This window comes from Hyperolius riggenbachi, chromosome 3, assembly GCF_040937935.1.
Source record: "Hyperolius riggenbachi isolate aHypRig1 chromosome 3, aHypRig1.pri, whole genome shotgun sequence".
NCBI classification, from domain to species: Eukaryota; Metazoa; Chordata; class Amphibia; order Anura; family Hyperoliidae; genus Hyperolius; species Hyperolius riggenbachi.
Genome location: NC_090648.1, coordinates 429,618,297 through 429,645,315, shown reverse-complemented (window position 1 = coordinate 429,645,315; position 27,019 = coordinate 429,618,297). Strand labels below are relative to the sequence as shown.

The 27,019-nt window shown below is 44.9% G+C and overlaps 1 protein-coding gene across 1 annotated transcript in view; it reads right to left on the bottom strand.

Moving 5' to 3' along the window:
- Positions 1 to 4,213: 4,213 nt before the first annotated feature.
- Positions 4,214 to 27,019, bottom strand: part of LOC137561635 (poly(U)-specific endoribonuclease-A-like) — a 44,486-nt gene continuing 21,680 nt past the window's right edge. Inside the window, exons 3-7 of the mRNA XM_068272944.1 lie at positions 26,820 to 26,931; positions 22,682 to 22,803; positions 22,473 to 22,585; positions 18,977 to 19,130; positions 4,214 to 5,648 (exon numbers count right to left, since the gene is read on the bottom strand). Coding sequence (XP_068129045.1) covers positions 5,385 to 5,648; positions 18,977 to 19,130; positions 22,473 to 22,585; positions 22,682 to 22,803; positions 26,820 to 26,931 — 765 coding nt within the window. The 3' untranslated portion in view covers positions 4,214 to 5,384. The remainder of the gene's footprint in view (positions 5,649 to 18,976; positions 19,131 to 22,472; positions 22,586 to 22,681; positions 22,804 to 26,819; positions 26,932 to 27,019) is intronic.

The following is a 27,019-nucleotide window of genomic DNA, read 5'->3' as shown; positions in this document are numbered from 1 at the left end:
ATACAGGGCACATTTCTTTAGGATTCCTTCTGTCCTGTGCAAGAGTTCAGGTCCATTTAATAAAAAAAAAAAAAAAACAGAAAATGAAAGTGCCACTGATCGAATGAAATGTCAGAGACTTTATTATAATCATACTTGATATGGATATCATTCAGCAGAGAAGCAGCAGCATTTCACATGATAAACCTGAGATACAAGTACATTTCTTCATAAAGAATCCTTCATCACTACAAAGTCTGAGTAGTTTAAAAGGCATGCAGGTAAATTACTTTGTCTGGAAGAGCCACCTGCACAACTAATACGGTGAGTGCAGCACCTGGTGCACCCAGAATCCTACAGCTGCTGTCCTGTTTTCACCAACAGACAATAGGTAAACAGGTTCTGACATTGATGATATATTCCTGACTTGCATTGTGCTTTTATGACGGACTACTCCAAAAGAGAGACATCATAAGGGATGAGCAAACCTTGATGGAATTGCTTCGTAGTCATCTGATTAGGATTTACCACCTCCACCTGGGCAATATCAAATCATAGTGAGGATTTTTATTACTGGTTGTGTAATTATTGTTGCAGAACAGCTTGAGCTCATTACAAAAACTGGTCACCGCGGTACCTGCGTTGGTCAGGAATCACACAGCTGCTAATTCAGTGATCCCCCCGAAACCCTCACTGACTTCCTACTCCATAGAGCCAAATTAATCCATGCCATGCACTGATGAGGATCAAACAATCCGAAACAGTCTGTATGCATGTTGGATTATTCTGGCTCTGTACAAATTAAAAAGCTGACACATCATTGCATTCCAGCGGTTCTGGAGGTGTGTTTAGCTTCTAAGGGTAACAATGGTTAATTTGCATATATTCAGCAGTGGTGCCTGGGAGACATCTCGAGCTCACTCCAACCTGATTTATCGCAAATTCTTTCTGTTTTAGGAAAGCAAACTTTTGTATTTCTTGACTTCCAATATGACCCAGGTGAGGGCTACATATAGTTTAAAAAAATACAGCCCAATGTTAACTGGATCAGTCATGCCATCCCCACAGGAAGTGTCTGGAAATCTCCAGAGAAGCCTTAGTAGATCAGGGCCATAGATCTGAATGAGTTTTTTTTATTGCAAACTCATGTAAAGGGATTGTCTTAATTGAAAGCCAAGAAGCCTTCCCCCAGCCTAACTGTGTACTACTCCCCCCCCCTCCCCCCTCAATATACAGGGGGTGGGGGAAGACTTACAGCCTTGTACACATGTATGAGGACTATTTGCCCAGATTGGGACTCAACGCTTTGGGTGACAATTTGGGGCGGAGTGCTGTACAGACAAGTTGCTAGTAGGGATTATCAAGGATATGCAAATATATCCGAGTTCATGCAGATTTATGTACATTTTTATGCAAATATATGCTGCTTGAAAATGGACCATGGAGAGCAAGTCCCACCCAGATTTAAATTGATTGGTATAATTTTTAACCACTGAGATTGTCGTCTCAAGGGAGAACTGATCGCAGTTTACAGAGATCGAGTGTAGAAGGTGGGAGAGAACTGAACGTAGCCCAATCGATTTTCGACCAGTGAGGGATTGATTGCTTGTAATATCAGATCATTATCTACCCATGTATGGCTAGCTTTGGGCCATGATCAGTAATAAAATCTATTTGATTGCAGTACTAGATCTGGGTTAAAGGGAACCTGAAGTGAGAGGGATATGGAGGCTGCGATATTTATTTCCTTTTAAGCAATGCCAGTTGCCTGGCTATCCTGCTGATCCTTTACCTCTAATACTTTTTGCCTTAGACCCTGAACAAGCATGCAGCATATCAGGTGTTCCTGACATTATTGTAAGATCTGACAAGATTAGTTACATGTTTGTGTCAGGTGCGATTCAAAAACGATTGCAGCCAAATAGATCAGCAGGGCTTCCAGGCAACTGGTATTGTTTAAAAGGAAATAAATATCGCAGCCTCCATATACTGCTCACTTCAGCTTGCAAAAAGAAATGACTCATCACTAGACAGAAATAACCCACCCTAGACCAGGCATGGGCAAACTTGGCCCTCCAGCTGTTAAGAAACTACAAGTCCCACAATGCATTGCAGGAGTCTGACAGCCACCGTCATGACTCATAAAGGCAAATGCATTGTGGGACTTGTAGTTCCGTAATAGCTGGAGGGCCGAGTTTGCCCATGCCTGGTCTAGACAATACTCAGTGGCCCTGATTTACTAAGGTTGGAAAGCAGGAGAGAGCCTGTGTGATCCAGCCAACCGAGCCTGTGCTGAAATCATTTTGTATGACAACCTTGATTTATTAGATAAATTGCTGCTGCTACACCTTGAAGACTGCATTCCCGTGACATCTACTTATCTACCTTATCAGCAATCCTCTCTGAGGTCTGATATGAGCCAGGTAAGGGCTGCAATCTTTTGCCACCTAATAAGCAGTTTGCCAGATCACTTATGATTTCCAGTGTGCCTCAACCATACTAGGCAAGCAGTTCAGAAAAAAGAAGAGAGAATTTGAGGAGAAGCAGATTTTTCAAACGCGGAGAGCAAACACTGCCGCTAGCTTATTCTGGAGGCACCAGGCCAATATTATAAAATAAGGCAAAAATAAGTAAAGTATACGGAAGTAGTGATCAGGATCCCACTTTAAGTGTACTGAAATATAAGTATGCTAAAACATCACAGGAAACTGGTTCTGGGGGAGGTCAGGAAGCTGCCATCTTTCATCCATCCTAAAATATGTCATTTGCCAGTAAGGATGATCACAGATATGCAAATTCTTCTGAGTTGATGCAAATGTATGCGCATTTTATGCAAATGTATGCAGCTTGAAAATGGACCAATCAATTTAAACCTGAACTGAATTGATTGGTCTATTTTCAAACTGCATACATTTGCATCATTTTAGAAGAATTTGCATCTCATTGATCATCCCTATTTGCCAGGCTGTTGTGCTGATCTTCTGTTTCTAATATCTTGTGAATCACCAGCCCAGAACCAGTATGGAGCTCATGTGTTCCATCCCACTCAGCGCATGCCTGTTCCAGATGGGAGTAAAAACACTACGGATGCCACAAAATCAGCAGGAAAGGGGGAGGGAACTGAATAACAAAACTGAGTGACAGTTATTGTGTGGGGGCTGCCATTTGCATGCTCACCTACCACTGATGCTTTTATCATAGCCTTTTCTCGTGGAGAAGCAACCAGCTCCTCCCCTCTCCCCCCCCAAAAAAAATCACAAACCTTCCCCCCCCTAAATAAGGTCTTGTAGTCTCCCTGCAGCTCCATAACAGGCTCCTGGCGGCTTTCCGGCATCCTCTGTGCATGTAAGCCGGTCCGTCACCTGACCATGCCAGGAGCTGCAGGGAGACTACAAGTTATAGCTGGACAATCGTTAAAGGACACCCGAGGTGATGAACTAATGAGATAAACAATTGTATCAATCCTCCTCCTCCTAAAAATGACTTTTTAAAGGGAAGGTCCAAGCAAAATAAAAAAATGAGTTTTACTTACCTGGGGCTTCTACCAGCCCCATGCAGCCATCCTGTGCCCTCGTAGTCACTCACTGCTGCTCCAGTCCCCCGCTGGCAGCTTGCCGACCTCGGAGGTCGGCGGGCCGCATTGCGTACATTTTTACGCATTCCCGCTAGTGCAGGAACATTAACTTTTACGCGTTAGTGGTGCAACACGTAAATTTTTACGCATTGCACCACTAACGCGTAAAAATGTATGTGTTAATGTTCCTGCACTAGCGGGAATGCGTAAAAATGTACGCAATGCGGCCCGCCGACCTCCGAGGTCGGCAAGCTGCCAGCGGGGGACTGGAGCAGCAGTGAGTGACTACGAGGGCACAGGATGGCTGCATGGGGCTGGTAGAAGTCCCAGGTAAGTGAAACTTTTTTTTATTTTGCTTGGACCTTCCCTTTAAGATTGTCTACAGATTTATTTTATATTTAAATCTACTTTTTAAGTTTTTAGTGTTTTATTGTTTTTGCTCAATGACATTCATTGAAGTATTCCAGAGCTAAAATCTAAAAACTATTGACCCTTTTTATCGCTTTCCTGCTCTCAGAAGCATAGTTATTTGTGTGCTATGCACTGTACATGTACTATCTCATCATGTCACATGTCACCTCAGGTGTCCTTTAAGTATTTTAATGCCTCCAACCCCCCCCCCCCCCCCCCCCCCCCAAAAAAAAAAAAACAGTCCCCGTTATTCATCAGGCACGCAGGTTAGCTCAGCTGAGACTTTCGGTTACTTGAGTTCCGGATGACGGGGACTTTGCTGTAGATGGAAGCTTCCATAGTCCTCATACTGAGAGCCCTTTGCCACTGGCCGCATTCTATTCACAAAATTGGATCAGACGCAGCAGCATTCAGGAAATCGTAGGGGCACTGCGATTATCACTTTCCCACTGTGGCAATCAGACAAAACGTGATTTTTTACCTAAAAGCAAATCGCACTGCCTGCTGCTGTTTTCCTGCGATTGCATTCAGGTTGTAGGATATGTGAGTGAATGAAAATCACCCAGCAAGAGCGCAGTACTGTACGACTTTCATGTGATTCCTCAATGCGGTGTGAAGCCCGCTCCTCATCTCACAGAGATAAAAATCGCGTCATACATCACGACATTCACACAAAGAAATCACACCGCAGCGCAAGGGAAATAGCGACAGTAAACCGCTGCAAACAGCCATCAGAATCGTAGCAGGTCTTTGAACGCAATTTGCAGTGGAAAAGGGTTCTAAAGGTTTCCTCTGAATAATATCTTTTTCTATTTCATCTTATTAAACCGTTTTTTTTATTTTTGTTTGCGGGCCTGAAATTGGACCCTATTATAGCATCTAATGCCTAATACACACCACGCAATTTCCCGTCAGATAGATGGGTTGAATAGATCATTTCCAACAGGTCCGATCTGGTTTCCAATAATTTTTCTGATCATTTCTAGAAAATCCATCAGAAAAACAATCAGAAATCAGATCGGACCTGACGGAAATTCTGTAGTCAACCTGTCTATCTGATGGGAAATTGCATGATGTGTACCAGGAATAACTGGCCTTTTCTCCCCTATAATTGTTAACTTATTACAAGGGTACTTGTTAACTGAATTGAGCTGCAATTCCCGCTGAATTAATAGCTTACATTTTAGGAGCCTGTCACCTGAATATAATCTAGGAACCAATAACTAATATGAAGTATTTGTCATATAATTTACCCTGAGTTTTACACAAACTAAAATGCTACATAATAAAGTATAACCCCTGAGAACCAACATGGCTGCCTGAAGGAAGTTTAGGTAATAGTAATCTGTAACAGTTTCAATTAGACACTAAGCTGCACTGCGGAGCGAGCCCTGTGATCAGACAGGTGTTTCCCAGGACTTCAGTACAAGTCTGGGTTGTTGCTGCTTAACAGGACCGGATAGGCAGTTCCAATGTATCGCCCATGGCGGTTCACAACGATCTGCAGCTCGTACTCCTCCACACGCACGACCTCCTTGGTGGTCTTCTCCTGGGACATAAGGAACACAATGGTGTAGATGGCGAATTCGAACTCCGGGCTGACTCCAATAAAACTGCCGCCGACCGGCTTCACCATGTCCTTCCAGCTAAACTGTAGGTTCAGCACCTGGTCATCCTCATCAGGCTGGAAGATAAAAGACAATGATCAGGACCGAGTTACAATTATTGTGATTCCTGTTGCTAAAGGTGGCCACGCATCTATTGACTTAGCGGCCGATTGACCATACGATTCAATAATTACCTAAATGGATGAAAATTGGTGCCGCCAAGTGCATGCCCAATCAACGATGCAACCAATATCGGGCCAAGCATGTTGATCGGTGCGGACTGGAGAGGGCCCCCCCCTTACCGATTTGCCCCAGGATTGCTAGTATAGTTGCCCCAGTATAGGTAGTATAGTTGCCAAAGTATACCTAGTACAGTTGCCCCAGTATTGCTAGTATAGTTGCCCTAGTATAGGTAGTATAGTTACTCCAGTATAGCTAGCATATTTGCTCCAGAATAGGTAGGTAGCTAGTATAGTTTCCCCAGTATAGATAGTATAGTTGCCGCAAAATAGGTAGTATAGTTTCCCCATTATAGATAGTATAGTTGCCACAGTATAGGCAGTATAGTTGCCACCCCGTATAGATAGTATAGTTGCTCCCAGGATAGTATAGTTGCCCCCAGTATAGCTAGTATAGTTGTACCAGAATAGTTAACAAAAGTGCCCTCAGTATAGTTGTCCCTGTATAGTTAGCATAGGCACCCCTAGTATAGCTAGTATGGTTGTATGGTTGCCCCTGTATAGTTAGCATAGGCACCCCCAGTATAGCTAGTATGTTTGTCCCAGAATAGGTAAGTAGCTAGTATAGTTGCCCCAGTATAGATAGTATAGTTGCTGCAAAATAGGTAGTATAGTTGCCCCATTATAGATAGTACAGTTGCCACAGTATAGGCAGTATAGTTGCCCCCAGTATAGATAGTATAGCTGCCGCAGTATAATATAGTTGCCCCCTGTATAGATAGTATACTTGCTCCTAGTATAGCTAGTATAGTTGTCCCTGTATAGTCAGCATAGGTGCCCCCAGTATAGCTAGTATAGTTGTCCCAGTATAGTTAGCATAAGTGCCCCCAGCATAGTTGCCCCTGTATAGTTAGCATAGGCGTCCCCAGTATAGCTAGTATGTTTGTCCCAGAATAGGTAAGTAGCTAGTATAGTTGCCCCAGTATAGATAGTATAGTTGCTGCAAAATAGGTAGTATAGTTGCCCCATTATAGATAGTACAGTTGCCACAGTATAGGCAGTATAGTTGCCCCCAGTATAGATAGTATAGCTGCCGCAGTATAATATAGTTGCCCCCTGTATAGATAGTATACTTGCTCCTAGTATAGCTAGTATAGTTGTCCCTGTATAGTCAGCATAGGTGCCCCCAGTATAGCTAGTATAGTTGTCCCAGTATAGTTAGCATAAGTGCCCCCAGCATAGTTGCCCCTGAATAGTTAGCATAGGTGCTCCAAGTATAGCTACTATGGTTGCCCCAGTGCGTCCTACCCCCTCCACGTCGCGGCCGCCCACTCTTGTTACCTTATGAGCTGGCGTCCGCTTCCTTCATTATTCCCTGCTGCCCCCTCTCCTCTGTGCACTGCCATAATCGCACACAGCAGCGCATCTCGCGACTGCTGTGTAGAGTCAGAAAGAAGGAGAGCTGCTTCCTGTATCGGCGATGTATATCGTCGTTACTATGGGAACCGCTGCCCTGCTTGCTGACCCTACACAGCAGCAGCCGTGGAATGCGCTCGTGCTGCTGTGAGATGAGCTGTTGTGAAAAGATGCCAGACCCGCAGCCCACCGCAAAATGTCCCGCGGCCCGGTATTGGGCCGTGGACCGGGGGTTGGGGACCCCTGCGTTAAGGTAACTATCGGGCATAAAATAAAAAATAATTTTTTTATTTTTACCTGGTAAACAAGTAATAAGGATGCTAACCAGGCAATCCAAAAGTTAAAATCACTATTACTTTTCTTGTTGATAAATGATCATTCCCCAGTTTACCTGACTTATTTGGTACACACAAAATTTGGTACACACAAAGGAAGTTGCAGGGCATGCTGGGTTGTCCTTTTCAGGGCTGTGGAGTCGGAACAATTTTGGGTGCCTGGACGTTGAGCTCCTTGCCATAAACTGCAGGCCCCGGTACTCTCCGAGGGAATTCTCTTCCCTTGTCCTCGTTGGGGTCTACATTCCACCCGATGCATGCTCCAAGTCCGCCCTGCATGTACTCAGTGACTGTATCTCGTGGTGGGAAACAGCCCTCCCAGAGGCCCTGTTCATCATCTTGGGCGACTTCAACAAGGCGAACCTTCGGCACGTGAGGCCCCTCTACAAGCAGCACATCACCTGCTCTACCAGAAACGGTAACACCCTGGACCACTGTTACACGGTCCACAAGAACACCTACAAGGCCACCCAAGGAGCCCCCCTGGGAAACTCTGACCACAACACAATACACCTGATCCCCTCCTACAGGAGGCTCCTGGAGACTTCTAAGCCCATCACCAAAACCGTTAAAAAATGGACTGCGGACGCCAAATTGCAGCTCCAAGCTTGCTTTGAAACCACCGACTGGACGGCTCTGGAGGCACCTACCCTCGATGAATGGGCCGAGAATATCTCCTCCTACATCACCTTCTGCGAAGAAGCATGTATCCCGTCCAAGCCCTTTAGAGTCTACCCCAAGCTGAACCCCAGGAAATCTTCCGGCCCGGACGGTGTGTCGTCTGTCTGCCTGCGAACCTGTGCCGATCAGCTAGCCCCTGTGCTCACCTCCTTATTTAAGCAGTCATTATCTGAGGGTACAGTCCCCTCCTGTTTCAAGAGGTCTATAATTGTACCGGTCCCAAAGAAACCAGGCAGTACCGAGCACAATAACTTCCGCCCAGTTGCCCTAACCTCTAACATCATGAAGCTCCTTGAGCGGTTGGTCCTTGCTCACCTGAAGAGGTCCACGGACACCCTTTTAGACCCAGAAATACAGTGTACAGTGTTGCGCCTGTGGATCTATCAGCTGCTCAACCTAGAATGGGGTTATCCCAATACCCCTAAATGAAATATAAACCAGTGAATTATACTAGGTGGGCGCTAGAATAAAGATGCAATAGTTTTATTTAGGGACAATAATGCAATAATTTATGTACAATTGTTGTATGAAGATCTGTAACATACAGTAAACACACATACACACACTCCACATTCAAAACCACTGCCCTGCTGCAGCAGAAAAATCTAAAAAACTAAAATAAAACTAAAAAATTGATAAAATTAGCAATAAAAAAATGCCTTGAGGATATTGGAACAAATCCGTGCTATTGCACTGATGGGTGATACTAGTCACTGTAGATATATGGATTTGATTATCCAGGTATTGGATTGGCACAGTGTCCCTTCAAATAGAGGCAAATAGATATTAGTGTGAAGATATGTAATTTCCCAGGAAGTGTTCTTTACTCACAACCTCCGTAGATGATCTGCAGTTTCTAGGCTGGAGCCGCTCGATCCTGTCCGCCCCGGCCGGCGGCTGGGCGGGAGAGACTGGGACCCGCTGCTTAGATGTCAGTGGCAGTGGCAGCAAGGTCGGGCAAACTCACCCGGCTCCAGTAAAGTGCTGGGGGCGTTGGATGTCTGGAGAGTCTTGCCGTAATCCCGAACTCCGCTGTGCGTGCTGGACGCAACTCCTTCCGCGTTGGTGCTCATGACGTCACTGCAGCCTGGCCAATCGCTAACGCGTTTCGGAAGGTACGCCTTCCTTTCTCAAAGCTGGCTGCGGTTGGAGGATTGCTGCTTTTATGGAGATTATGAGGTCAAGCTCCTTCAAGTAAACGCATATAGTTCAAGATCTTTATCTTTATTTGTACTTTGTGAAGAATAATTAAGTATTAGCTTTGGTTGATCTTCCAGGTTGCTAATTAATTGTGACACCAAAGGTGTTATATATGTCATCATGTGCCCATTCCATAAACAATACGTAGACAGGACAAAACGTCCATTAAAAGAAAGATTGGGAGAACATTGTAAAAACATTTTGAAAGGGAACATGAAACATCCGCTATCTGAGCATTTTAAGCAACAGCATAACTGTTCCATTAGAGGTACCGTTTTCTGCGCGATAGAAGTGGTTAAAAGATCTTGGAGGCAGGGTTGCCAACCGTCCGTCTTTAGACGGGCAGTCCGTCCAAATGACCTCAAATTAACCATGTCCGTATTGCCCATATTTTTAAGCATGCTGTCCGTCTAAAAAAAGTACATTTCTCCCTCTGCGGCGCATTGTTTTGTGCGCACACTCAGCTCTCACTGTGACCGCGGTGCAGGAAGCCGGGAACAGCAGAAAATCAGGCTGCACCTCCTTCTCATCCCTCCCTCCAATCATAAGCTGTCCTTTCTGGCTGTCAGCTCCTCCAGCCAATAGAAGCCAGAGGTAGCAGAAGGTATCCCTCCCCCACAACACGGAACACGGAGTCCTGGTCCCAGCCACTGCCTGTATTGACTATGGAGAGGAGGTAGCTAGCTTTGTTCAGCCATGTGCTGCTTCAGCTTCTAGCCCTGGCGAGCGATGCGCTTCTTTACCTCTGCTGCTCACAGCCTGTCATCAGCATAGTTACTCTTCCAGCCTCTGCCATGTCACTGATCAGCACTTCTGCCAGCCAGGACTCGGGAGCTGATAAGTGTGACATAGCGGCACTCAGGGCCGGTCCTGGACTCTCTGCTGCCTGAGGCAAAGATCGTGAAGGCACCCCCCCCCCCCTCCCGGCCGTCCTCTCCCCCCCGACCTCTCCCCCACCCCCGGCATATCGGACTTCAAAAATACAAAAATACGGGGACTGCAGCACAAGTAACTATTTTTGATTGGTTTATTTAATTTTTGTGGGCTAAGCACAGCTATTACTGTATATATAAATGATTTATGATGACCATTATATGAAAAATAGAACATTTTATCATATTGTTTATTTTAATTCCAGTTTAAATTCATTAGGAGTGGGAGTCAGAGTATTTTTTCCCGACTCCAGGTACCCAAAATTACTCCGACTCCAACTCCACAGCCCTGATGAAAGGACTCAAATTAAGGACCATTTCATTTAGTAATTCTACACACAAGTGAAATGCTGTCATCTGGCATGGCATTAACCCCTGCAGAGTGACAAAGGCCGTTGCAGAAAGTGTAGGCCCTACTGTTTGGGGTTCAATGTGGATGTACCATCCTAGGGGTTACCTTTACACTGGATCTGCTGGTGTGTGTCTCTGCCTCCATGCTCTGCTTGTTCTCCCTCCTGTCTATCTTAGCGGAATTAAGCCTGAGACACTTTCAATTACGATTGGCCAATCATTGACCAATTTTACCACCTGCCTCCATGTACTATAAGGGATACCTACATAATCTGCTCATAGTCTTCAATATCTGTTGCCCCTCATACTACATGCAGGTGGTAAAATTGGTCAGTGATTGGCCAATCATAATTGAAAGTGTGTACCAGGCTGAGGCTTTATGACAATAAACCCCTAATCTAAGTAGGTGCTTTGTAAGCATAAGTGCAGTCGCAGGTTGCAACCTGTGCTTAGATGAGCTCTTGCGGTGAAAATGCAAGATCGCTGCAAAAGTGTCAGTGCATGGAATAAAGTGCAGAAGTGAAAGAGTAGAAATCCTTACCCGTGTGTAGGTCAGGAGGGCGGGAGACAGCCTAATCAAAGCCCAAAAAATAAATAACAGCAACAGGATGATATATACCCCCTGCAATGCAGGGCCCCAGCCTGTATATGCAGCCTGGCCTGGGCCTGCACATACCAATACCACACACCCACTAGACACTACCAGTCTGTCTACCACACATGACAATCATTCCAAAATAAATACCAGTCTGACTCAGACTACGGCTACCATATTTATATATATCAATATGATTGATGACGTCACTCACATACATTCACATACAAAAAAAGGAATTCGACCCGACCGTGAAACTAAGGCAGAGCGGCCTGAACCTCGGGCAGCAAACTGACTCACAGGCGATGGTGGGGTCCGGCGGTGATGATGGCGGAGGGCAGGGGTCGGGCATGATCCAGGCCCAGCATCCATAATCTTGTGCTGGCGGGCAGCTGCAGGCGGCGAGCTTGCTCCTCCATCTCGCCGGGGGGGGGGGGGGGGGGGGGGGGGGGGCAACGGCGGGCACATCGTTGTCACGGTCACAGCGGCACTCAGTGACCGTGACTACTATCATAGCGGAAGGCAAGCAGCGTGACTCTCACTTCCAGTCCTGTATTCTGCCTGGCGCCCACCATCAAGCAGGCGGAGGCAGCGACAGCGTTCAGGTGCGGCCTCACAGTCACAGAGGCCTGCTAGTAGGCGGCAGAGGCAGAGCTCGGAATCCGGCATGGTGGGTGGGATGCGGGCGGCACGTCACGTGGCAGGACTGGGCACCGGGTCAGTCACTCACGATTGACGATTCTTCAGCGCAGACTTCACTGCAGTCAGAGTCTGCAGCCAAATTGAGGCTTTTAGGCGGGCCGGATAACCAGCACACACTCCAGTCTGAGCAGTCTCTCCAGAAGGCAGCAAACCAGGCCAGTCACTTCCTCTTTATGGCTCCTTGTGCTGCCCCTCCACTTCCTGCCGCCTGAGGAACTCGCCTCACCCCGCCTCATGAGCGGGCCGGCCCTGGCGGCACTTCAGCTGTATATATCCTCCATGTGCTGCGATGTAATTAGCTGGGCAGCATTCCTGGGGAACTTGAATTAAGTCACAGGAGGGATGGGATCAGGGAAGCCTTTCTCCAGGCAGGACATGGGGATTATTTACATTGACATAGAGAGTCGTGATGATGAAACAGCTGAAACCCGAGCCTTGTAAAGATAAAATCACTGTCCCATAGAAATCTGCTCTGAAAGGGGAAGTGCATTGCTTCACTTTTACAATAGGTTGTGAGCTGCTCTGATCAGGCAGGCAGCTCAGTTTCTCCCTTTTATTTACATAGAAGCTGAGGTCTGTGTGGCTAAGCTGCCTGCAACCTATCCAGTGGCGTAGCTATGAATCTCGGGGCCCCGGTGCGAGTTTTACATTGGGGCCCCCCCAAGAACTCTATACGTAGCAATTGATACGGCGCAACAAAACCTGCCAAGGTCATCTACAGTGTCAGAGGTGCCAGAAGGGGATGGGGAACAGCTTGTTAATGATTACTACCATTCAAAGCATCTATAGAAGTGATCATTACCAACACAGGACCAATAAACAGCTTATACTTTGGTTTAGGAAGGGCCCCATGGGGCCCCTCTGGCCCAAGGGCCCTGATGTGGTCGCTACCTCTGCAACCCCTATTGCTACGCCCCTGAACCTATCTTCCAGTTTAGGGCTGGTTCACACTGGCTAATTTTGCAGCACTCTGCTGATTGCCAGTGATCAGCAAAGCGTTGCTGCTAATGTATCCCTATGGATACATTCACACAGCAGCGATTGCGATCATTCGCCAACACCCTGCAGGCAGTGCTTTGGGAACAATTGCGCTGTGATTCTAGTTCCATTGAACGGGAATCACAGATGCAAATAGCGGTAAAATGCAAGATTTTGCCTGCTGAATCGCAAGCACAATCGGGATTTAGGCGCCAGTGTGAACTAGCCCTTACAGTGTAATTACCCCTTCTGCAAACATAGGCACACTACTGGAAGTGACCTGAGCACCATCGTTTGAAACAAACCTCTCCCTAAGGGAGGTTAGTATACGGTGTGTGTTTTGGGGAGACAGCTGCGATTTGTACTAATGTACAGGAGATGATCTCTAGCTTCCCCTCCCCCTAGTTTGCACAGGTGCCTCCATCTTTTATGTGTATCACAGAACCACACAAAGCAAGCAGCTGTGGTGATATTATGCACCCCCTGTTCAGCTGCCACAATAATGCATGCTGGGAGATGTAGTCCATAAATGTGAGATGGAATCACATTTATAGACTACATCTCAAATGAATTGTGGAGGCCGATCAGGGGTGCATAATATCATCACAGCTGCTCTGAACCGCATTTCTGTGGCACATGAAGAAGCAGGTCTATAGATTGTGAACTAGTGTGACAACAGTAAAGCGCTGCAGAAGATGTCAGTGCTATATAAATACATAATAATAATATGGTAGGACATTAGACTATGACTATGGTAAGATTAGATTGTGAGCACCTCTAAAGGAAAGTCAGTGACATGACTATGTGCTCTGTAAAGTGCTGCAGAAGATGTCAGTGCAATATAAATACTGAAAAAAAAATAATGCCCGGAACTTAGCCCCACCCACAACTCTACTTAAAAGTGCGCTTCTGACTATGACTATGGTAGGATTAGTCTGTGCGCTCCTCTGAGGACAGTCAGTGACATGGCTATGTACTCTGTAATGTGCTGCAGGAGATGTCAGTGCTATATAAATACATAATAATAATATGGTAGAACATTAGACTATGACTATGGCAGGGATTAGATTGTGAGCTCCTCTAAGGGCAGTCAGTGACATGACTATGTACTCTGTAAAGTGCTGTGGAAGATGCCAGTGCTATATAAATACTGAAAAAAAATAATGCCCGGAACTTAGCCCCACCCACACCTCTACTTAAAAGTGCGCTTCTGACTCCGCCCCCTGTCCATCTAAAATCTTGGGTGTCCTGCTTTTTTGGGCCTTTTGTCTGTCAAAAATTAGAAATTAGGTTGGCAACCCTGCTTGGAGGGGAGGAGACTTTATACTTGAAATGTCCAGGCATGAGACCCACTGGATTTACAACTTGAACACTTTAATTCCGTCTGGTCTCAATAAAGATCTTGAACTATATACGTTTACTTGAAGGAGCTTGACCTCATAACCTCCATAAAAGCAGCAATCCTCCAACCGCAGCCAGCTTTGAGAAAGGAAGGCGTACCTTCCGAAACGCGTTAGCGATTGGCCAGGCTGCAGTGACGTCACGAGCACCAACGCGGAAGGAGTTGCGTCCAGCACGCACAGCGGAGTTCGGGATTACGGCAAGACTCTCCAGACATCCAACGCCCCCAGCACTTTACTGGAGCCGGGTGAGTTTGCCCGACCTTGCTGCCACTGCCACTGACATCTAAGCAGCGGGTCCCAGTCTCTCCCGCCCAGCCGCCGGCCGGGGCGGACAGGATCGAGCGGCTCCAGCCTAGAAACTGCAGATCATCTACGGAGGTTGTGAGTAAAGAACACTTCCTGGGAAATTACATATCTTCACACTAATATCTATTTGCCTCTATTTGAAGGGACACTGTGCCAATCCAATAATCAAATCCCTATATCTACAGTGACTAGTATCACCCATCAGTGCAATAGCACGGATTTGTTCCAATATCCTCAAGGCATTTTTTATTGCTAATTTTATCAATTTTTTAGTTTTATTTTAGTTTTTTAGATTTTTCTGCTGCAGCAGGGCAGTGGTTTTGAATGTGGAGTGTGTGTATGTGTGTTCACTGTATGTTACAGATCTTCATACAACAATTGTACATAAATTATTGCATTATTGTCCCTAAATAAAACTATTGCATCTTTATTCTAGCGCCCACCTAGTATAATTCACCCTTTTAGACCCGCTCCAATTTGCATATAGGGCAAACAGATCCGTGGAGGATGCCATCAATGTCAGCGTGGCACACATCACTGAGCACTTAGACAGCCCGGCCTCCTATGCCAGGATCCTGTTCCTAGACTTTAGCTCAGCGCTCAACACGATCTGCCCTGACATCCTGATCACCAATCTGACACAGCTTGGAGTTGATCCCACTCTCCGAGCATGGATCAAGGACTTCCTGACAAATAGAACACAGCAGGTGAAGCTTGGCAACTATTACTCCAGCACTCGAACCACCAATACTGGGGCTCCACAAGGCTGTGTTCTGTCACCTCTACTGTTCTCCCTTTATACCAACAACTGCATCTCATACGCTGACTCTGTGAAGGTCATCAAATTTGCAGATGACACCACTACTATTGGCCTAATTGGAAGCAACGGAGAGCATAAATACCGGAGCGAGGTCGAGAGAATTTGCAACTGGTGCAGGGAGAACAACCTAGTTCTCAACACGGCAAAGACTGTTGAACTAGTTGTAGACTTCAGGAGGAACCCTCCCCCCCTCCTACCTGTCCTCATTGGAGGAACAGAAGTCTCTACAGTGTCATCGGTTCGGTTCCTCGGCACGACTCTCACCAATAACCTCAAATGGGGGCATAACACTACTAAAATTCAAAAGAAATCCCAGCAGAGGTTGTTCTTCCTGCGCCAACTGAAGAGATTCGGCATGCCACGGGAGCTGCTGGTCAGCTTCTATACTGCCACCATAGAATCCATCCTGTGCTCCTCAGTCATTGTTTGGTACGCGGGCGCAACGGCCAGTGATAAACATAAACTGCAGGGGGTCATAGCTGATGCAGAGAGAATCATCAGGTCCCCTCTTCCACCTCTTGATCTCCTCCACTCCGCTAGATTGAGGAAGAGGGCCACCATGATCTCCCGTGACCCCTCTCACCCTGGCAGCCACTACTTCAAGCTCCTCCCGTTGGGCCGCCGTTTCAGGACTATAGCATCCAAAACCAAGAGGCGGAAGAACACCTTCTTCCCCCAAGCCGTTCGGTCACTGAACTCTGACCTTCCCCGGTCCGGCCTGCACTCGTAATTGACGGGTCGGTCAGCTGGTCCCCGACGCTGCCTCCCTCGGTTCTTATCCGGAAACGGGGGCCTTCTACTAGCGTTTACCGGCATCACTGTCTGTATATCTGATTACTGCATTTCAAACTGTATGTGTTGTATGTCTTTACTCTGTCTATGCCATGTGTACCACAGATAATTCCGATTATGGCTCTTGCTGTACTTGGCGAAATAAAACTGATTCTGATTCTGGAGTCGGAGTCGGGAAAAAATGCACCGACTCCGACTCCTAATGAATTTGTAACTGTAATTAAAATAGAAAATATGATAAAATGTTCTATTTCTCAGATAATAGTCATTAAAAATAATGTATATATACAGTATATATACAGTAATAGCTATGCTCAGTCCACAAAAATGAAATAAACCAATCAAAATTAGTTACTTGTGCTGATTCAATAAAGCAGTCTCTGTATTTTTAAAGTCAGATATACATATCTGATTGTGACTGTATATATGATGTGTACACAGGAATCTCTTATATATACTAAATAACATCTATGCTGTAAGAATAAAGCTTGATGTGTAGCTGTGTCACTAATAGAGATGGTCAATGAGATGGAAATAATTCTGCATTGATGCTGATTTATGCAAATGTATGCACTCCCTTTGCTCATGAAATCAAATAATTTGATATGTTGTTAAAATATGGTTTGGTGACTACAAATTAAAGGGTACCTGAGACGGATGAAAAGCAAAGTTTTTTTTATACATACCTGGGGCTTCCTCCAGCCCCCTTCAGGCCAATCAGTCTCTCGCTGTCCTCCTCCACCACCTGGATCTTCTGCCATGAGTCCTGGTAATTCAGCCAGTCAGCATAGTCCAGCCACGTGCCGCTCCCACAGCCAGGAACATTCTGCACCTGCGCAATAGTGCTGCGCAGGTGTAGTACGCTTCCGGCGGCGGAGTGTGTGCATGCGCACTATTCCAGACTGGCTCAAGTACCTGGACTTATAGCAGAAGATGCAGGTGGTGGAGGAGGACAACGAGGGACTGATTAGCCTGAAGGGGGCTGGAGGAAGCCCCAGGTATATATAAAACTTTAATTTCATCTGTCTCAGGTTTACTTTGTTACACAGTAGTACTATACTCTACATATGCACTCCCCACAGAGCTGCAGGGAATCCACTGAGAATGTTGTGCACATTGAAAAGAGAGGTGTTGTCTGTCACCCATAAACCTGGTTCAGATTGTGCATGAATAATGTGTAATAGAGGAAGAATCTCCTCGTTCCCCTGCAGATCACTCTTACATGTACCCACAGTTACATTGCCTAGGGCCTGATAGATGTTCTTTGTTCCGGTTTGTACCTTTTACAAGTACTCTTACCAAGAACTAGTTTTAGTCTAAAGGGAATAAATATAGTAGTCTACATATCCTTCTCACTTCAGTTGTCTTGTAAAATTCCTAAGCGTTGGCAGTTAAAAGAACGAATTTCACGTTACATACTTTTAATCAACAAAATTGTAATATGCAAATTAGAGGAGTCGGAGTCGAGGAGTCGGAGGAATCCTAAACTGAGGAGTCGGAGTTGGTGGATTTTTGGACCGACTCCCCAGCCCTGGCTCCTTTTCTGCTTCTCTACTTCCCCTCAAACTTAACTAATGCAGCCTGATTGGCTGAAGCCTCTTTCCCTCCTGTTTTCCCCTCCCACACCTCTGCTCCTCTATGACAGGCCAATATTTCTTATGCTGAGACAATGCACTTTCTATAGTGAAGGACGGGCTATGCATACACAATCAGGCAGGGAGGAAATGACATCACGATTGACTTCAAAATAGCGACAGTTAAAATGAAAAATGCTAAGAAGGATTTTCTCTTTTGTTACTGTAGAAAAATCACTAAATTCAAAATATGGCCAGTGCAATACATATGTTATGTAATTAGAGCAAATATATATATATGTATATGTTTTTTTTTTCTGAGAGCGTATGGCTGAAACCTCATCTTTAACTTTGCACAGGCCACACCACGAGGAGGTAGTGAGTTTGAAACCAACCAATATGCACTTTTAAAATTCATACTAGACATAACACATAATAACACTTATTATAAAATATTATTATTATTATTATTATTATTATTATTATTAATAATAATAATAATATGTTATATGTTATGTCTAGTATGAATTTTAAAAGTGCATACTGGTTGGTTTCAAGCTCACTACCTCCTCGTGGTGTGACTTGGGCAATGTTATGTAAAGGATTGCGTGTTGGATTGAAGCATGATCGGGACTCTGTGGGCCCCTAGCTAATAGGGTAACCAGGATGGCTAGACAGGAGCCCTGAACACAATGGCTAAAGCAGAGTGAAGACTGTGTAGATTTGCTGGTCTCATATCCTCCTTGGGTGGTGGAACAAGGCACATTGGCTAATTATAGCAAGTACTGGGGTAATCCAGGGTCGACCAAAACTACCTCCGCTGCCTTACAATAAGTTGAACTCTAAAGGCTAAGGGAAGAGACCTCGGCAGAATATCAGTGTGACTGGAAACTTTAGGTGGCAGCCCTGCCACCAGGTTCCGGTGCTGAAGGCTACTACCCTACCAATACAACTTAAATCAAATTACTGAAACTATATTGTTTGAAAAAAATGAATATTTGGTCAACCCACAAGGTCCTTTCCTTTTTTTGTTCCTTTTTATTTGTTGCCTGTTTGCTTTTGGGAACCAGAAATTATGCATTGTAGCAATATACACTTTATGTTGCCAGTATTGCTCGTCTGCTCATATTTTGCCACGTACCCGACTCTTGTGCTGGCGGGCCACATAGCCCTTGTAGTCGATGTTGTTCCTCTTCTCTTGCAGGTAGAATTGGATCCAGTTGTGAAGGCCCATGATCTCCTGACCTCGCTTCGACTCGCCCACAAACACATGCTCAAAGCCACAGGAGTCGTTCCTGCAGAGGTGCACACAAAATAGAAATGTTACTTACAATGAAACTGAATGTGCACCATTTACACACACTGTATATTCAATTCCAGAGTGAGGCACTGAGGCTGGAGGGAGAGGCAATGTTTAGATGAGAAATGTATACTTACCTACTATGGATGTTATTCATCTTTACACAGCTGTTGCCATAGGAGTGCTGCTACTTTTCTCCCACTTGACCCAGTCCAATCTCCCCCTCGTGGCTATGTGCCTGCTTTGTACAAATATATAATGGATGGAGCAGTTGTTTTTGCAGTCCCAGGCCTCTGCATGCCAGGTGCGGTGACGTCCTGCTAGTAACATGCTGCCTAATTCATGCAATACCTGCTAGATTTGGTACAGCAGGCAAAGGGTGTATGTGCACTTGGTTGGCTGACAAGCGCCTGCTGACCAAATAAAAGGTAGGAAATTGCTAGAGCTGGGAATGAGCAATTGTGTGTGTTGCATTCAGTATAGAGAATTCGCTGGTGGCAAGAATTCTGGGGCCCACCCGCACTTACCTCTAGGAATCACATGGTGGTTTGGGGGCCCGGCCAATAAGAGTCCGGCGCCTGCAGCTGTCCTGTGAACCAGTGTTTGTGGTTTTAGATAACAGCAAGACTCAAAGAATGGGGAGAGAGTGCAGTGGACAGTAACGGCCTGACCACAAACATATTACATCTGTGTTGTTTACAGTTGCAGCACTGCCCCATTCAGCATGCCTTTTGATTGTATCACATATATGTTCCATTCAGTATAGACTGAATGGAGCATCTCTGTGGTGCAATCAAAAGGCATGTAGCAGTGAGTTGTAACAAAGCAACCCTGCACAGCACATCAGTGTACCCATCAGACAGTGCTGTCTATGCACTGGCTGATTTCATTGATCAGCAACGCAGCAGTGTGCTCAGACTCTAAGGACCTTATTACACTTAATCAATTGCTCTCAGTTAAAACGGAAAGAAAACTGATTTTCAGAGTAATGCCCATGTTTTCCTATGGCCTCTTTTACACTTAACGAGTTTTAACTGAAATCTTCCCAATGCACTGCTATGGAAAAAACACGTACCAACGCGCACTAACGCATACCAACTGATTAAGTGTAAAAGGGTCCTAAATGGAAGCACAGCCACTACAACTGTAACAATATTTCCCTGCATTTCAGCCATTAGCCTTGTGCCTGCACAGGACACGACCAATACAGCTTGCTAAATTACTTGAACTATGTGTAGATGACCTGATAAAATGTTTTGTTTTTTTTCTTAGAGAAGGAGGTGATACACTTACAACTTGTAGTGTTCAGTAATCACAGATGCAGAATAACAAAGACTAGGTTTATTTACTGCAGCTCTGTAAACAAGAAAAAATGATGTGCAATCTTGCGCTAATCAAACAGCGTTGGTAAAATGCAGTAACTAGCAGCTCCTAAACCCTGGCTGAAGGGTGTAACTGTGATAGCAAAAAGAAAAGAAAAAAGGGTGGAGCGCTCCGTAGTGCATTAAAACTTTTAATCATACAACACGCAAGATTTAAGAACACTTATTCAAACGTGGTAAAAAGAGACATATCTTGGGTCAAGACCCCAATCAAATAACCGTGGGTGGCAACCTGCTACTCCTCTGTGGCCAGCAGTGGTGGGTGTGCCAGATGGTGGTGGACAGTAGGAGCCTTCCCTCTGGTAAACGTGTGCAGTGACCTCACGACGCATTTCGGCGCATCCATGCCTTTGTCAAGTGACCACCTTTTCAAATCTTGCGTGTTGTATGATTAAAAGTTTTAATGCACTACGGAGCGCTCCTCCCTTTTTTCTTTTCTTTTAGCTCTGTAAACATCAAGCCATGCTGAACACCACACAACTCACAGTACCTGGGCAGTCTCTGTGCAGAACTAATATTTGCCTGTTCCCTGCCAAGGACTAACATCAGGTAAATATGAGGGTGAAAAATAAGGTCATAACTATAACAGCTGTCGCAATCTCAAAACAATGTCCGAACACTGGAAGCCCACTTGGTATCATAAAACATATATTCTAGTGGGTATATTTAAAACTTAATGGGCTATCAAAATGGGCAATCTCACTCCTTCCCCCTAGTGCTGGCACGTCCTAGTTGCACCACTATAGACGAGACCATCATTGGGGGTGGGGGGGTGAGAGAGACAAGCAGATGATCCCTGTGAGCTCTAAGGATCAGGTGAGGGATACCCGTGGCTGCTACTTATATTTGCAGAGGGGGAGCGGAGCAGGACATGGAGAACAACAGAAGCTAATTGCCTCTGGCTCCCAGGATGAGTTGCGTGATAGCTGCTGCCACCGCTAATTACATTTATACAGGATGACAGTGCAGGAGGACACAGAGGGGGCAGACCACCAAGGGGGACATTATGAGGCCACCAAGGGGGGTCATCTACAAGACCAGGTTTATTATATTTCTTTCTCTGGTTTTTGCCCTCTAAACCGAGGTGCGTCTAATAGTCAGGAGCATCTTATAGTCCGAAGAATGCGGTAACCTTCAGTATTTATAAATTGGCACAGGACAAGGGCACGCCACAGCGCAGCTGACAGCCCTCATTTACACTTGCGTATTACTTGCTGATGACAACAGCTAATTAAGAAGGCCATACATCAGGCGACTTGGCAGCCAATCGACCATCTAATTCAGTTATTATAATCAAATCAGATGAAAATTGGTGCCGTCAAGAGCATGCTTGATCAACAATGTAACCAATTTTGGGCTGATATTGGTCACCTGCATCAATCGGACATGCTGCAAAATCTAGGTCGTGATTGATCAGGTGCATGGCTGTAATGGCGTGCAGGATCGGGACGAGCGCCGAACATGACTGAACCCCCATTGCTGTTCACCTTAGTGTAAAATCGCCCCCCATTCATCAATACTTTACTTGTCAGTGTCCGCCGCTGTCTCTGTCCTCTTTCTCACACATATGGGGGGGGGGGGGGGGGGTGAGGAAGAGGATGGAGAAAGCAGCGGTAAAGTATTCATGCACGGCACATTTAACGCTAGGGGTGACCGTGCTTTGGGCTGCAAGGCGACGTCATAATGAAATCGATCTGGAATCGGCTTGTGGTTCATGGCGGCCAAATCAAATCTGTCTCTTGGTCGATTTCCCGCCAAATCCGCTGGCTGTATGGGCACCCTTAGACAGGCTGATCTCTCTAAACACAGAGTGCACTTCTTAGCAACTATATGTCTGCATTACAAGATTTTAGGTCCGCTTTAAGGGTCACATTAAATAAACATAACATTTTAAATTAAAGTGCCATTTTGCTTTTCGATGTACATATTACAATAAATAAAAATGCCATACTCACCCCTTCCCAGGCTCCCGGCTGTACAGCTGGAACCAAATATTGTACAGCTGCGACTTAAAATCTTTCAGATTCGACTTGGAAAAGTTTTTCTTAACCAGAAATTCATGAGCCATCTGAAAGTCGGATAAAACATCATGGAATCATCTTCGCTATGTGTGCATGGAACAGAGAACTCCACTAACAGAGACAGGGGTGCACTACTTGTTTACCTTCATCACTTTGGTTTCCAAGATGGCATCCAGAAAACGGTTAATTTCTGCCACTTCCTCTGGAGTGACCACTTCTGCCACCCCGGTGGACATCTCATAATTGTCCAGAAGAGAGATGAAAGCTGTGGGTGAAACCAAAATGTTGCTAAAGACAATAATCCCACACACATACTGTATTTGCATACTGTCGTACATATGAAAAACAACATTACATAACAATGGCATCTGCACATTACACAGGCCATATAAACCTGATATTATATAGTTTGGACACCGTGAACACTAATCTAAGGGCTCAGTAGGGTTAGTAAAGGCACATGATAATCTGGGTGGTGGGCTAACCAAACCCCACCAAAGCATACCCCTATCTATATGCAAAACACTGACCCTCTTGTCACAGGAGCCGTAGTGGTCAGCCCGCGGAATGCCTTCCAAACGGTGCCAGCGCACAGATCGTGCGAACTGTGGTCGCAGTCAATGCGTAGGAACCGTTGGGAATTGGCCGCAGACAAACCAGAAGGGAGCCTGTGAGGTACGGTAATTACAACTTTACACACTATTTCAGGGTACCTGCCACCACCACTTGTATGGGCCAGTGGACCCGACTGACTGACTGACTGGTCCTGCAAATAAAAACGGTTAAACACACTCTATTCTGCCTGGCTAGTAACAACAGTAGCATCTCTTCAGAAGTCTGAGTTCAGTTTCTGTGTATGCTGAATAATAGGGTAGCGGAACAGTGAATGACTTTGATAAAGTCTTTATTCACGGGCATTCTAAATAATTAATATATACAGACAATTATTAAAATCAACAATTATTGAAACAATAGCCAGTATGAAAAATAAAAGAAAGGGAGAAAAAATACTTAGTTTTATGGAAAGATGTCCTTTTGTGGGAAGAATCATAAAGTCCTTGGTAAAGTCCTTTTGTTCAGTTTCAGCAAAGTTCAAGCAAAACGGCCACCACTTGTTCCTCACGGTGGCCGCGCGTTCATGAAGGTGGAAAATGGAGGAATGAGGGAGGAATCCCTCGCAACCACTTTTGAACAATGCACATCTTTGGGTGGAGCCTCAAGTACAGCCCAGGGGTTGGACAGGGGCGGTGAGCTCCCTGGATGGGTGCTCTATGCCCACCAAATATGACATTTGTCATATCTCGACTTCTGCTTTCCGCACACACATGACCATCACATATTCATATTTCTCAGACTAGGCCAGTTCATATGATACCAAACTTGGGCATGTTTGCATGCCCGGTTAAAAAACAGTGGAATCCCCTGAGTTTTGGTTATGCCAGTGGTCCCAATTTAATATCAAAATACTCACAAGATCCGGACCAGCAGAATGATATAACTTCCACATTTCTCACCTGAACGGTATTGCTTAAACATGCTCAAAATCCTAAACTCCATGCTTTCTTATTCTGTCTATATGGCTCCGGCCTGTCTGGGGGGAAGCAGTGCTGTGATTAGGCTGACCATTTGGTGAGCCTAGTGACATCTATCTGAGGTAATGAAAAGTAAACACTAGCCTCCTGAACTCAGGGGTCCTAAACACAGGGGTTTGTTCCTGTTCATTAGCATATCAAAAGAGCCTGCAGTTAAGCTGATGCTTTCTCTCTGCTGAGAAAAGACTGCAGATGCTCCTACACAATCAATCCAGATATAGCACCTCACTGGCAATCGGTGCAATAAACCGATTGCGTTCTCGTTTCTCACGGCTGTTCTGTGACACCCCTCCCATAGCATACCCTATACCCTATATATATATATATATATATATATATATATATATATATATATATATATATATATATATATATATATATATATATATATACATATACACACACACACACACACACACACACACACACACATACATACATACACACATACATACATACATACATACATACATACATACATACATACATACATACATATATATATATATATATATATACATACATATATATATATATATATATATATATATATATATATATATATATATATATATACACACACAGGGAGTGCAGAATTATTAGGCAAGTTGTATTTTTGAGGAATAATTGTATTATTGAACAACAACCATGTTCTCAATGAACCCAAAAAACTCATTAATATCAAAGCTGAATATTTTTGAAAGTAGTTTTTAGTTTGGTTTTTTTTTACCTATTTTAGGGGGATATCTGTGTGTGCAGGTGACTATTACTGTGCATAATTATTAGGCAACTTAACAAAAAACAAATATATGTCCATTTCAATTATTTATTTTTACCAGTGAAACCAATATAACATCTCAACATTCACAAATATACATTTCTGACATTCAAAAACAAAACAAAAACAAATCAGTGACCAATATAGCCACCTTTCTTTGCAAGGACACTCAAAAGCCTGCCATCCATGGATTCTGTCAGTGTTTTGATCTGTTCACCATCAACATTGCGTGCAGCAGCAACCACAGCCTCCCAGACACTGTTCAGAGAGGTGTACTGTTTTTCCTCCTTGTAAATCTCACATTTTATGATGGACCACAGGTTCTCAATGGGGTTCAGATCAGGTGAACAAGGAGGCCATGTCATTAGTTTTTCTTCTTTTATACCCTTTCTTGCCAGCCACGCTGTGGAGTACTTGGACGCGTGTGATGGAGCATTGTCCTGCATGAAAATCATGTTTTTCTTGAAGGATGCAGACTTCTTCCTGTACCACTGCTTGAAGAAGGTGTCTTCCAGAAACTGGCAATAGGACTGGGAGTTGAGCTTGACTCCATCCTCAACCCGAAAAGGCCCCACAAGCTCATCTTTGATGATACCAGCCCAAACCAGAACTCCACCTCCACCTTGCTGGCGTCTGAGTCGGACTGGAGCTCTCTGCCCTTTATCAATCCAGCCATGGGCCCATCCATCTGGCCCATCAAGACTCACTCTTATTTCATCAGTCCATAAAACCTTAGAAAAATCAGTTTTGAGATATTTCTTGGCCCAGTCTTGACGTTTCAGCTTGTGTGTCTTGTTCAGTGGTGGTCGTCTTTCAGCCTTTCTTACCTTGGCCATGTCTCTGAGTGTTGCACACCTTGTGCTTTTGTGCACTCCAGTGATGTTGCAGCTCTGAAATATGGCCAACCTGGTGGCAAGTGGCATCTTGGCAGCTGCACGCTTGACTTTTCTCAGTTCATGGGCAGTTATTTTGCGCCCTGGTTTTTCCACACGCTTCTTGCGACCCTGCTGACTATTTTGAATGAAACGCTTGATTGTTCGATGATCACGCTTCAGAAGCTTTGCAATTTTAAGAGTGTTGCACCCCTCTGCAAGATATCTCACTATTTTTGACTTTTCTGAGCCTGTCAAGTCCTTCTTTTGACCCATTTTGCCAAAGGAAAGGAAGTTGCCTAATAATTATGCACACCTGATATAGGGTGTTGATGTCATTAGACCACACCCCTTCTCATTACAGAGATGCACATCACCTAATATGCTTAATTGGTAGTAGGCTTTCGAGCCTATACAGCTTGGAGCAAGACAACATGCATAAAGAGGATGATGTGGTCAAAATACTCATTTGCCTAATAATTCTGCACTCCCTGTATACGCCTGACACTGACCCACGTACTTAAGCATACATTATCTATAACACTAAACACTAACACTGACCCCAATATCAAAGCATACCCCTATCTATAGGTCTTACACTAACCCCCCTATCAAAGCATACCCCTAAAGATACGCCTTCCACTAGCCCCCTATTAATGCATACCCCTATCTATACCTATTACTAAGACTAGTGTAATGGTTAAGGGCTCTGCCTCTGACACAGGCGACCTGGGTTCAAATCTCGGCTCTGCGTGTTCAGTAAGCCAGCACTTATTTCAGTAAGGAGTTTCTTAGGCAAGTCTCCTTAACACTGCTACTGCCTACTGAGTGCGCTCTAGTGGCTGCCTCGCAATCGCTTTGAGTCCGACAGGAGAAAGGCGCAATACAAATACTGCCATTATTATTATTTGTACGAGGCTTAACTTCACCTGAAATTTTTATTCCAGTTTCCAAAAAATTTTGGAGGCTGTAACCTCTTTCAGGTTTTTAGACAGAAAGCTTTGACTGGATTCCTTTCTATTAAGAAAGAACAACTTACTAGCAAATGTTTTTTTGCTCTTCAGCTTCTCCTCATCCACATACTGGAAAAGTGGGCAGCGGGCGCTGTCTCTGGCCTCCTTACTCCCCGCCGGTACATAGCCTGCTCTTCCCTGTAGAGGAGATAGAACTGCTATCAGTGAGGGAAGTAGAGGGGGACAAAGCCACAACTTCCAACCATCCTCTCCAACTTAACAGTCA